This window comes from Phoxinus phoxinus (genome assembly GCF_949152265.1).
Source record: "Phoxinus phoxinus genome assembly, chromosome: 10".
Classification (NCBI taxonomy): Eukaryota; Metazoa; Chordata; class Actinopteri; order Cypriniformes; family Leuciscidae; genus Phoxinus; species Phoxinus phoxinus.
In genome coordinates, this window is record NC_136885.1 from 23,653,715 (window position 1) to 23,667,768 (window position 14,054).

Below are 14,054 nucleotides of genomic sequence, written 5' to 3' on the forward strand. Positions count from 1 at the left end.
TCTATTTTACTGTAAGCACTACTGTAATGAGTTTCTTGTGAATGTTCCATTCATAAAAGACGCATGAAAAAAAAAAAAACATCACGGTTGCAACAAAAAAAATTAAGCTTCACAACAGGTTTCAACATTGATAATAAGTCATGTTTCTTCAGGACAAAATCAGAATGATTTCTGAAGGGACATGTGACACTGAAGACTGGAGTAATGGCAATCTCAGGAATAAATGTAATTTAACCATCACAAAATTGTAACGTTCACTATGAAATATAGACAACCATTAACTTTTAAATGAATAGTATATGAGAAAGTTACATTGTTGATGTGAGACCTGCTTTAGCAAAGCGCTATTCAAGAAATAGTGCACTTAACCCCAGTTTCACAGACTAAAGTCCCAGACTAAAATGCATATTTTGAGCTGTCTTAACTGAAAGCAACTAGCACTAACATATCGTAAAACATTTCAGCGCCATTATTCGGTTTCAAGATGCACACCAGTAATGTTTTGTCTAAGCTAAGGCAAGTTTATAAAATACACTTAAATGCCCTAATTGAACTAAAGCCTAATTCTGGCTTAATCTAAGCCCTATCTGTGAAACCGAGCCTTGAAGAATTAAATCTTCACTGCAATCTAGCACTATCCCTTTAAGTAAGTGCCAGATGATAACTAAAGTAATGGACAATCTAAAACAATTGCCCACAATTAAATAACACTAATTACTTATTAAATAATACATACTACTAATCCCCCCAAAAAAACAACAATACTAATTACAGATATAGGTAGAGACAACATTAAAGATCTAATTACATAGAAAAATATTGGTGGATTATCGGCTAAAATTTGTGTTGAACTGAAGCAGAGGCCCCTCTTGTTAAACCAGGGCATTGTGCGTGGGCATCCGGATCATCCTGGGTAATGCCAAAAGCACTCTGGCCTTTATCAATAATTCATAGTGGCACCTCGGGGCTGCTTAACCCGGCCCAGCTTTCAGTGTGCTGAGCTCACTGTGAAGCCATGACTGCAAGAGAGCCTGCTTTTCCAATAGACAATCTGTTTGGCTCAATTTCTGAGGGCCATTTAGTTCAATACTTTACTTTTCCTTCAGAGCTGCACGTTTTGGGATGTTTTAAGGTGCATTTAGATGTCTGTGAAGTATTCAAAATGCTGCCAGTTTCAAAGGATAATTCAAAACCGTATGTTCATATTTAGCAGAAACGCATTCTGCACCATATGTGAAGAGTCTCTGTGAGAGGCAGGAAAAACTACTGAAAGGCCTTTTCTACCTACTGTGTGGGAATTCCCCAGGACTAAATTCATAATTTATGATCCAGACTGAATATGAACTTTTCACTCCAGGAACAGAGAAAGAGTCTGTGTTTCACAGAACCGTTACTGGCAGGCCAGCCAGAGGAGCAAACTGCACAAAGCAAACATCAGAACACAAAACAGAGACCAGATCTAGACGGACAGCAATGCTTCAGACAGACAGACAGAGACAGACGGACGGAGAGAAATATTAATTATATTACATAATGCATCAACCAAATCTTAATTTAATATCAAATTCTAGCTCCAAAACTTTTGTACACTGCTTTTGTAGCCAATAACTTCCAGTTTAAGGAGGTTTCACTGGTAAACAAGTAGTACTAGTAAACATGACTAAGGTTAAAAATGTTGGGGTTAATGACTCTTACATTAAAGTCTCTTACCAAGGCTGGATTTATTAGATTAAAAACAGTAATATTGTGAAATAGTATAAACATTTTAAATGACTGTTTTTTATTTTAATATATTCTCAAATAAAAGTTATTCCTGTGATGGCAAGGTTGACATTTCAGCATCATTACTCCAGTCTTCAGTGTCACATGATCCTTCAGAAATGTTATTTTGATACACAGAATTGGTAGTCAAGAAACATTTCTTATTATCAATGTTTAAAACAGTTGTGCTGCTTAATATTTTCGTGGAAACAGATTTTTTCCAGGATTCTTTGATGAATACAAAATAACTGCATTTACAAAGATAAATCTTATGTAACATTATAAATGCCTTTACTTTTGATCAATTCAAATCATCCTTTCTGAATATTGCTTTCTTTAAAAAAAAAAAAAAAAAAATTCTTACTTAGCCCAAACTTTTGAAAAGTAGTGTCTATTAATTTAATATGATTTTAAACAAGTAACAAGTCTGTGGTTAACATGATCACATTTCAAGAATTTGAACAAAGCTTAAAGTAACAGTGTAACCACCAAATAAGGTTCAATATTTCTCTTACAATGAGTTAAAGATGACAATTTGTATGAAATGAGATTGGCAACACCCGGTAATTCTTCAATTACCAAGAAAAATTTGTCATAAATAAGCTCTCAGTATAAACAAATGTCTCCATCTATCCACAAATGTTTGCTCACAAGTTGTCGCAACCCCTAGACAGTCCACTCACGGGCTCTTTGTTTATAAAGTCCGGAAGGCAGGAGACATTTGCCCCAGACTCGAGTTAAAACACTGTCTGCTGGGTTTACGTACCAGACGCATTCAGAGACAGATTGCAGAGACGGCGGAGAGCCGAGATCAGACATTCACGGTAACATAACGTGCGTGAAGCAGCTGATAAGAGCTGACAGCCAGACAAGACTGCAGGCGAAATTACATAAAACACACTCAAAGTTAAACTGCACGCTCTAGCTTGAGTCACACGTACAGACGATAAAAGAAGTCTGACATTATTAGCAATGAAAAAAAAAAGAGAAAAGAAGTAAAACACTCACAAATCTCCATTCCCTGGAGTTGGGATCCGCATGTGACGTTGGAGCCATCCGGTGCGGTGAGGTTTCGCATGGAGTACGCGGGAGACTTCAACCGGTGCACGAGCCAGCCGGTGTGTGCTCGTCCAACAGCTCGTGCTGAGACTGAAAGCCCTCGGCAACAGCCTTGACATGCTGTTTTTTTCACTACATGCTCTCGGGTAACCGCTTCACTTCGCTCTGACTTACTAAACTGAACTCGTCCGCTCTCTATCTCTTTCTATGACCCCTCCGGTTGAACACAAAAATCAGAGTGTTTGTGAGATCAAGCCGACGGAGCTCCTCTCCACCCCCTCCTGCACACCCCCTCACTCTACTCGCACACACACGGCTGGTCTATCGGTGACCGGCTGGGGGTGGGGGGTGGGACGTGGTCGAGCGCAGTGCTCGGGTGTCTAGTGTTACACCTCCCCATTAATGCCAGACACAAGCAGTCAAGGCAAGCATTGTAGGGGGCTGACCTTGGGGTGACCCCGCTGTCTGGCGACACAGAGCACATGTGTCCAGAACTACAGCCCCCCTCCGTCCAACTACAGGCCCCGCAGTCTGTCTATAAATAACCTGGCAGCTATATGGGCTTTTATTGTGGGGCAAGGCAATACACCCGAATCTACACTGGGCTAAAAGGAAGACATGCTATATAGTCTGTAGTTCGGAGAAATAAAAAAAAATAAAAAAAAATAAAAAAAATAAAAAAAGGATATAGATATATACAGGTAAATATCTCATCCAGGCAGATAAACAGATAAAGCATTTCAGTTTTAAAAAAGAAAGGAAAAAATGTGTGCAAAAAATAACCTTATTTCACTTTTTTTGTCGAGATGTAATTTTAACTTGTAAAAGCTCACCCCTAGTTAGCAACTCAGCCCTCAGGGGTCCTCAGGGGAATAAAATGACATTTATCTGTCTGAGGTCTAGTCTGGAAGTCGAGTCGATCCTGACACACGTATGCAGACAGACACACCCCCCCCCCCCCCCCCCCCCCCCCTGTTAAAGCAGACATGGGGGACAGACAGAGTGGGGGGTTTAGGGGTCAAGTCTGAATTTGAATGGCTGTCTGAAGAGGAAGTCTCTGGGGCAATGAGGTGGATTCTCTCAGCATGCTAATGCTACCGGAGCTGGATTTGAGGTAAGAGAGACCTGCCGCCACGTAAACTACCAGACAATATAATCATTAAACAATCCAAATAAAGAACATTTCAATTAAATGCATAACTGAAAAACTCATCAAAATGACTATGAGATTAAATTATTTCAATGAAAAAATAAACTATATAGGTTTTGTTGCTGTCTGATAAACAGTGCCATCTAGTGTCTCACCATATCCATTTTAAAATGTCTCTATACAGTAGGGGTATTAAACATTTTCAGGTAAAAGACTCCCTTGGTGGACAGAGAGATAGATCAGGGACCCCCGTTACATATTGTATTTAATCATTTAGCAGACACTTTGTCTAAAATTGAGTGAGCCTGGATAATATTAATGTTTTATTTTAAAGGTATACTACGTAACTTTTTTATGTACATTACTAAATTTTGAAATTGTGTACACTACAAATTGTGTAATTTTGTATATGATGAAATTGAATCCATCTTCCAAACCGTGGTTTTGTCTTATCCCGAATCACTAGGGAAGCCTATAATAAGTGTTTATATTCAGACTATTTTAGACCAGGTGGGACGACAACCGCTGCAGAGTATCCCAGTACTGTGTGACTCCTATACATAAACAGAGGAAAGCAGCTCTGCTCCGGCCTCAATGCTCTTCTGCAAGACACATGCATATTTGTTTATTAAAAAATTACATAGTATACCTTTCATTTACTACATACTAGGATACTTACATTGGACATCCATTAAACAATATACTGTTTATGCACAGTACACAGCAGCTAAACACAATTTTAATTTTACTTTACTTAACTTTACTAATATGCTAATATAAATCCCCCACAAAAATTAGTTTGTTACTTAAAAAAATAATTCATCAGCCCCCATGCAGTGTTTCATTTGTTAATGTTAATAGATACTTGAAATAGCTGTGCTAATAATAGAGACACAAACACTCTGAGCTAGGACTGATGACTAGCTAGGAAAAACCTCAACAGGTACAAAAATCCTGACAGTTTACCACATAACAAAAGGAAGCATTACAAGATCATACAAGATGCTCAACAAATAGCTGATGACTGGATACTCAAAATGCCAGTGCTGTTTTACAGATTACTGCGAGAACTAAATTACACGGTGAGCCTCACTTGATGACAGGTTGCTTTTTTTCTTCTTCCATAAACCATCCCATGTCAATGTGGCAGTTATAAAATTGTGCAACCCCTTCTGTCAACAGAGGGAAAGTCCTGAGAAACAGCGAGATGCAGACATGTGAAAACATTCCAGTTACAACCTGTAATATAACTGCAAGAATAAAAATGGCAGCCATCTCAGAGACACTTCCATCTGCAACCTGCGATATTCGCACAAATCCCTGCAGGACGTGGTGTGTGAGACAGGAGGAAGGGGAAATTGTCTGCTAGTGCGAGTGAGTTTATGACTGGGGATTGCTATCTGCAAAGCCAAGATGGGCCGCCTGCAGATGTGATGCACTGCAGTGTGTGCGTGTGTGTGTGTGTGTGCGTATAATCATCAGGTATTGAGTTTTTTTTCACCTCTCTCCTGCAGCCTGCTGAGCATCGTAATGGGTCGTCTGCCCAGGAGTGAGGTAATGTCTAGGTTTAATGCCAGCCTCCTGCACTGGCGCACACTCACAGGGGCACAACAGGAAGAACAGCAGGCACCGCAACTCCCAAAATGGCTGCTGTTGTGACTCTTAATGATGCTGACAACATAATTAGCATTTTGCTAACGAGCCACATGGCAGTGCTTCCTTCCCCGGACGCTGCCATACGGCCTCGCGGACAACACCTGCGTGCTCTCGGACCCCCTTTATGACACATCATCTCCTCGGTAATGCAGACACAGCGAACGCAAACAGTCATCAAAGTGGAAGATCTCAGTGACAAATAACCGTGCGTTTCTCGAAGTGGGCCACTACCCAGCAGGCTGTCAGTTCCGACTCCCAGTCGTTGCAAAATGCTATAAAAACCTCATTAAATAATAACAGCGCTCCATATGTCCGGTTGACATCTCCGTGTGTTTACAAACAGGAGAAACTAACCTGGGGTTTGATGTGCCACTGTTGGGGAATTTTACAAGTAATTAAAATACAAAAAGCCACCACATACAAACAACACTATAAATGTGATGAAGGCCTGTGTTTTCACAAGAGATATCCAGGTTGCTGATGTAGCTTAAAATATTTAAAGGGATAGTTCTCATACCAAAAATGAAAATTGTGTCAACATTTACTCATCGTCATGTCTTTCTAAACCCCTGTGTCTGTGGAGCAGGAAAAGGACATATTTATAGAAGACTGTCGTAGCTGCTCATTTCTATGCAATAAAAGTGAATGGTGACCATCTCTGTCGAGCAAGATTTTCAAAGAATAACGGCTTAAATTTCCCTAAATTGAACATAAGGATTCAACAACTAGGACATGCTAATATTATTATAAACACAACTGACACATATGTAAGAAAGTGAAAGGATGTTTCTTTTTTTGCTAAGTTCTCTTTTGTTTACAACAGCCAGTATATAAGTGCTTCTCATTACAAGTTTGAGAAGATGGTTGACACGTTACATTTCAAAATGCACCTTATAAGTGACCCAGACCTGTGAATTTGTGTGGAGCAGCATCTAATAATGAGAACTAAGCCACAGCGGATGAGCTTCTTGCGTGTAAAAGAACACAGTGCTGCACTTCCCTCTAAAACACACAGCGCACATATTTATGTACTTAAATCTCACCCTTTGGGAATCGATAAGCACACTTAGCCATATCGCGATTTTGGTTTTATTTCAATTAAATATGTATCCCTAATAAATAATGACAATTTGCATTTTTGAGGAAACTATTCCATTTATTTCCCCTTTTAAAACTCAAACTGAAACAGATCTGGGCCTAAGAGTCGACCATGAGCTGACAAATTAATATAGGCTTATTAATATTAATAAAGTGATTTTTAGCTCTCAATGCAGACTGAAGCAAACACTCAGCAGTTCCCAATTTAACAGATAATGATTTGTGATGAACTAATTTGACTTCTCTGCATTGTATTAATTCAATGATTTAGTGTGATGTAGGCTATGTTTAAAGGAAGAACCATAAAAAAATGATCCAGAGACAAATATTATAGGGCTAGTTGAAAGATGAAAATTCTGTCATCAATTACTCATGTTGTTCCATACCCATAAGACTTTTGTTCATCCTCGAAACGCAAATGAAGATTTCTTTTTTTTTATCCTCTAGTCTAATCCACCACTTAAAGGATAATTCCAGTATTTAACACCTTGAGTCTATATTGTAGTTTGTTTTGGATGAACGAGAGTGGTGGACAACATTTTTTTGACTATAATAGAATTGGCCATGGACCCATTTAACATTTGAGTCAATGGGCATGTCCGAAAATGTCATTAAAACAACCTTTAACATTAGTTTTCAAAACTGTGCAACTCACCGAGAGATTAGTGATGTTCCAGAAACAAAAAATGTTGCGAAATACAGTTTCTGTCGTGTTTTATTCGTCATTTTGTAAAATCCCATTGAATTCTGTTGAAGGACTGAGCGCTCATTAATATAAATGCGCTACCGGAAACGGAAAGGGGGCTGTTTACATATTTGGTCGATGTAGTCTTTTTGCTCGCTTCCGTTTCTCATAAGGCTAGCGAGCAGAGCAACTGTGCAAGAGTAAGCGAAATAAACAAACAAAACCTTCATTAATTGTTACTTGTAATATGAAGTTGAACTCGACTGTGACCGTGAGTGTCCCGCGAGACATAAACATCAGTTATCGCCATCAAGTGGTCGGGAGTGTGCTAACGCTTCAGATTCAAATATTGAGCGGAAGTTAAACGGTTGTGAAGTGTCTGAAAAAATAGTTCCACTATAGCCAAATAAACGGATTGGAATCATATATTGCGACGATATATTGTTTATAATCATCAACGAACACCACTAACCACTCGGTGAGTTTAACAGTTTTGTAAACGAACATTATTGGCTGTTTTAATGACATTTTCGGACATGCCCATTGACTCCAATGTTGAATGGGTCCATGGCCAATTCTATTATAGTCAAAAACTCGAGAGAGGAACCATTGTCAAAAAAATGTTGTCCACCACTCTTGTTCATCCAAAACAAACTACAATATAGACTCAAGGTGTTAAATACCGGAATTATCCTTTAATGGGGTCAAGATCAAATTTACCTTAATTAAATAGTTAATTTAAAAAAATAATAGTAATCATTAGCATTTTGCCTCATAAGAACATACACAGAGTAAAAGTAAACTGTGATTATGATCATCCAAAGTCTTCATTTTATATCTTTCAAGGCACAGAGTGTGTAGTTTCTAACTCAAACCCGAAACTATCGCCTCCAAATCTTTTCCAATCCCAAAAGAGTTTAAAACCTTCCCATTTAAAGAAAGTGATGTTTACATCAGGGCCCTCATATTTTCACTCCACTCCCCTGAGTCACATGTTCAAGCTCCAACCAATCACCACCCACAGATCCCCAAAAACTAGACACAAGGCTGAGACAGCAGACACACCTCCTGCACGTAGGTCACCAGAGAGAGAAAGTGGCACATCTGACTCAAGCTCAGCTGACCCAAAACTTCAAAGCTCTGACCCAGAAAAACAGAAACTATAACATGCACATTCACTGCTTCTCATAAACTACTAAATTAAAGCTTTTCTAATTAAAGTATGATTTCTATCAAGGCGGCATTTATTTGATCACAAATACAGTAAAACAGTAATATTGTGAAATACTGTTACAATATAAAACAACCGATTTCTCTTTGAATATGCCGGTATATTAAAATACAATGTATTCCTGTGATGGCAAAGCTGAGTTTTCAGCATCCATTACTCCAGTCTTCAGTGTCACACAATTCTTCAGAAATCATCAGTGTCACTTTTGATCAACTCAATACATCTTTGCTAAATAAAACTTTTGAACAGTTGTATATAGGTCCCTTGTATCATTTACGGCAACAGCTGAGAAAATAAGTCAAATGGACATTGTAACTGAAATACATTCAAATGAAAGAAAACGGAATTAAGTTGAATTGAAATCAAATTAAAATGCAGTGTGTGTGAAATGGAATTAGTTTGAAATAGGAAATCAATAATCAGCCCAAGTACTGGATGTTCTGGTGTTAATAATTTTTGCTCTTATGAAACTGTGAAGTACGCATACACAAGGTAGTTAAACTATGAGAGTAAAAAAAAAAAAAAGTAACTGTAATTCATACGTATACACATATACACATGAATGGGAAAAAGACAGAAAACAAGATTGCAACTCATTTTTCTGGCATGATGTTTATAATAAACAAAGAGCCATAAAAAATAAAAAAAAACAGATCAGAAACTAAACAGCATCTCAGCAGGAAACATTCTTCTCGTGTTTCATTCTCTCTCCCTCATACACACACACATTAAGAATTCATTTATTCCATTCATGCATCTTCAAGCAACAATGCAACCTGACATCCTGCAATCAGAGAGTGAATGCATTTAGGGTCTGAATTTCATCCATACAGCCATGACTGATATGACATAAAAACACATTATGAGGCATTATGGGTAAACTGGAAATGAGCTAATAGGATGTCTCAGTATGAAAGTCTTTATTCACTGAGGGGAGAGAGAAGAGAAGATATTTGTGAGAAATGAACACCTCAGGGGAACAAAAACACAACGGGTTGGAAGAGGGAATGCAGAAAGAATGAGAAAGAATTCTCATTTGCATTCCAACTCATTTAAAATGGTTTATAAATGGGCAAACATTTTGGGTGCGGAGGGCACATGATTAAAAAATAAATAAAAACAAAAAAAACATACCAGAGTGTTTTCATATCATTTTTTGACTGGAGCTATTTCAGGTTCAGCAGCAAACTGCTACAAAGGCATGGAAAATTCCTACTGTACAAGCCTTTGACTTAAGAAGAAAAACACTAGTAGGCATCAGATGCACACACACACAAACATATTTGTTTCACTATATTAGTGAGGAGATAGCATAGAATTCCATTTTATATTAGGTTAATGATAATTTCTATTGCTAAACCCAACCCCTACCTCTAAACCTACCCATCACAGAAACCTGTTCGAAACACTAGGATTTAGAACTTGTCCACACAAATAAGTTTTAATTTGAAAACGCATTTTTTTCCTCTCGCGTTTGGCCTTTTGACTGAGATTTTTGAAAATGCTTTCCCAAGTGGGTAAATTTCAAAACGCCGTTTTCGTGTTGTAGTGTGGACTGTCAAAACGGACATATTTATAAAACGATGACGCGTTTAGACATGTGAGACATATTTTACCAATAGATATTTATGTTTATACCGGTATTGTGCCTGTTATGTGCTATTCACTTTCACACTGTTGCTAAAATATGTTACTTTGCACACTCTTCATATCACAATCCTGCAAAGATGACAGAAAATGTACTCACATTTGCTGTCCTGCGGCAAAACATGAGAGCAGTTGTGTTTTAGACCAAACATATAATGGTGACTGAGTGCGACCTGGACACATCAGTGAATGGTGAGATATTTTGCTAAATAAAATGATAAAATGAAAAGTTTATTGCCAGAACAATTATGCGATAACTTTATTTTTCCGTCTGTATCATCTCAGTGAGCTTTTGTGAGGGTTTACGCATGCGTAAGTAAGATTAATTTAGCATTTTCCGACGCTTCAGTGAGGATGAGAAACTTTTGGAAAACGCTTGTGTGGACGGAGAACATTTGAAACGAAAAAGCCGTTTTCAAATGTATCCGGAGTCATGTATTATATTAATTGCCTTAAATATAAACATGTTATGGACATGTAAAATGTCCTCACTAGTCGATTGTCATGATATTTCACTATATAAGGGTAGGACATTTGGCCCTCACAAGTATACCTAAACCTGCAGACACACAATGAAAAGTTTGGGGTGAGTAAGATCGGGTCAGCTTTGTGAATCAATTTGCTCTTTATTAAAGCAGAGGAGATTGTGACCATCAAGACCTGCAAAATATCATAATTTGTGTGAAATCTGATCCACCAATAATAATGGATCCCCTCCAATCTTTTGGAAATGGGGTACTTCAACCCAATATGAGAAACTTTTTGGTCATTTCAAACTCAACATTTGAATTAAGTGCTAATATAAAACTGAAGATGAAAGTCTTTCCAACCAGTATTTGTTTGTAAACAGTAACTGAATCTATACAGGTCTTAATTCTAATTCAGACATTAGGTACAAACAATTCACCTAGTAAAAAGCTTCTTTCTTTTTTCTGCCCCCCTCGTTTTCTTGCGCCCCTCGTTGTTTTTGCTTTGGTCTTTGAGCCAAACCTGATTGAATTCCAGAGCAACCCCATTTATTGCTCTGCCTCTTTTTCTCTTCTTGTTTTTTTTAATCCCCGTCTATCGCTCTAAGAGGGGAGCGAAAGAAAGCGAGGGAGGAGAGCTGTCAGTTTCCCATCTTTAATGGCCCCAGCTGCATCATTACTCTCTCAACACACTCGCACAGAGGGCCAAACGTACTTAAGTAACAGATGAAGAAACGAGCGAGGGACGAAGGCCACCGAGAGAGACAGAGGGATTCCATCATACTGGGAGGTTCGCGGCACAAAATGACTGAATGAATGCACTGAGTAAATGAGTGAACACAGAAGAATAGTGCCCGATAGACCTCCAGCTCAGCCACGATAAACAATCCCAGAATCCACTGTGAGCCTGCATGAGGTGACACTGTCTGAAACCCATCAGTACTGATGGTGTTGACAGCCAACGAATACAGAACCGCACGGCCCTCGCCCTGAAAAACAGCCCGGCTAATGCAGCGACGTGTGTGGGATGTGGATCAAAGGAGCTGGGGAAAAGCATGAGCAAGTGAGCGGAGGAAAGAAAGGAGGAAAGAGAGAATGCAGGAATCTGAGATTTCTCTTTTCGGACTGACAGTATTCAATTCATTGGAAAGCTTTAGGAAAAAAAAACTATTTACAACCAAAAACAAAAAAATCACAACAGTCTTTATTGAATGCGCAACGAATTAGCGCACAGGTGCTCGGCCTGTTCCTTCGTTAAAGTGCAAATCTGAGAAACATCTTCAGAGATAAATTGCTTTTCCTTATCCCGAATATTGCGGAAAAAGTCAAATAACGCAAATCAAAGTGAGCGCAAACAAAGCGGAGCGCACTTCAAACTGGTTTCAAGGCATCTAATACCAAACAAGTGTCTCATTCACACTGTCATTATCATCTGTCATTAAAACCCTGATTAAGACCCTCCGAACTTCATTCAAGTCTCCTTTACAGTCGGACATTCCTGTAAGCCAAACAATTCCATCATCCGGCACTTCCCTCTCGCTCTCTCCCTCTCTTCAAGAAGTTCAAACGCTTCATCTGGGACTTGCCCTCCCTCCAAGCGACACAGATTGCATACAGAAGACATGACGTCGGTTTGGTAATGAGCCCCTTAGCATGAAAATGCAGCCCGCTGCGGTCGGCCCAGATTAGCATGAGAGATGATGGAGATTAGTGATGGAAATCCTAAACTCAAACAAACTGATTGTTGAGCTCTTCACATCAGACAAGGCCCGAAGCGTGACCTTGGCGACCTCTGACCCTCATCAACCTGTTTTAAAACCGCAGAGGAGAAACGTGAGGTGAAAGTGAGTACGAGAGAGCTCTATAGACACTCGTCCCCTGACAGACATCAAAGTGGGACGTGTTGGTCGGACAGTGTCTCTGAATGTCCGGTGCCTGACAACTTCAACCAGCTTGTCTGCAGCTCTTGAGAAACTCTTCTCGCACGCACACACACTCTGGAGAGGAGAGCTATTAACAAACATGCAAACTGTTGAAGAGGCTGATTTGCATACTCTTCAAGGGTGCCGCTACCGTGCCGCCTTCAAAGAGGACAGAGAGTACCCCGAGCTTTTATGCAGAGTGAATAAACGTTTGTAGTTTTATGTCTGAGAAAGTTTGTTGTTGGTTTTACAGTAAAGTTCTGCCAGCCAAGTTGTGTGCTGGGATTTGATGCCGGGAAAAAGGCAAATGTGATCGCCTTTGTGGTAACTGTGCTCATCGCAGTAAAACCAAGAGTGTATGTAAGGTAAGACGATCCTCAGTGTGGTTTCTTCAGTGTTAAGGTGTAGAAGTCCGTCGTGTTTGATCAGCATCATTCATAAAATATGTTCTAATAACATATTTTATTAACATTCATTAAAATCTACTGAAATACATAAAGATTGCTTTGAGGGGTGTCACTTAAAATGGCAGCAGAGTTTAAAACAGTAGGAAAGACTGTGAAAAGTAGTCATGAAACTTTTTGCCACAAAAATGGCTAACTTTAGTGGACCTTCTTGATCAATTCTTGGGCAATGAATCCCCTGATAATTGTGCAGTCTGACTCCCACACACCTGATGCCAATAAATGCAAACCACTGGCAAGCCACACACCCTTAAACCCTGCAAAGCTTTTCATCATACTCTTTGATAAACATCCTCTCTTACTCCCTCCTTTTCTGCAGAGGCTGTCTGACGGTCCTGACCACAACCTTTCAATGCGTGGAGAGAGAGAGAGAGAGAGAGAGAGAGAGAGAGAGAGAGAGAGAGAGAGAGAGAGAGAGAGAGAGAGAGAGAGAGAGAGAGAGAGAGAGAGAGAGAGAGAGAGAGAGAGAGAGAGAGAGAGAGAGAAATATTTTGTGCAGAGTGTCTAGACTATATTCATGATCAATCTGTCTGGCCCTGCTGTAGACAGAGATGGCAAACTCGATTAGACTCTAAACATTTCCTCAGATTCTGTCTCGCTCTCAGCATATATCGTCTTCACTAACGTCTATCAGCATCATTCCTCTCTCCCTCTCGCAGTATATGGCGGCTGTTTGTCTGCTGGAGAAATGAGCATTACTGCTCTAACAGCACTGACTGAAGACACCCCTCAGAGCAGAGCGAACACAGGGGAGCATGACACGGCAAGAACAGATGACTGATTTCAACACAGCCCGGAAAGATAAACTCAGACGGAGCTACGTGCTTCTTTCTGGGTTTTTTTTTTTTTTGTCTGCTCTGGTTTCCTCAAACTTGGAGACACAAAAGAGCTACGGTAGATCAAAGCTGACTGGT

The 14,054-nt window shown here is 39.4% G+C and overlaps 1 protein-coding gene across 4 annotated transcripts in view; it reads right to left on the minus strand.

The window, feature by feature from the left end:
• Nucleotides 1–14,054, minus strand: part of ldlrad4b (low density lipoprotein receptor class A domain containing 4b) — a 47,192-nt gene that overhangs the window by 13,297 nt on the left and 19,841 nt on the right. Inside the window, exon 1 of one of the 4 annotated variants that reach the window (XM_079626567.1) lies at nt 2,770–3,233. The exons of the other annotated variants lie outside the window; for them this stretch is intronic. Coding sequence (XP_079482693.1) covers nt 2,770–2,839 — 70 coding nt within the window. The 5' untranslated portion in view covers nt 2,840–3,233. Of the gene's footprint in view, nt 1–2,769; nt 3,234–14,054 lie in introns of those variants that run through there. 4 annotated transcript variants of the gene reach the window in all.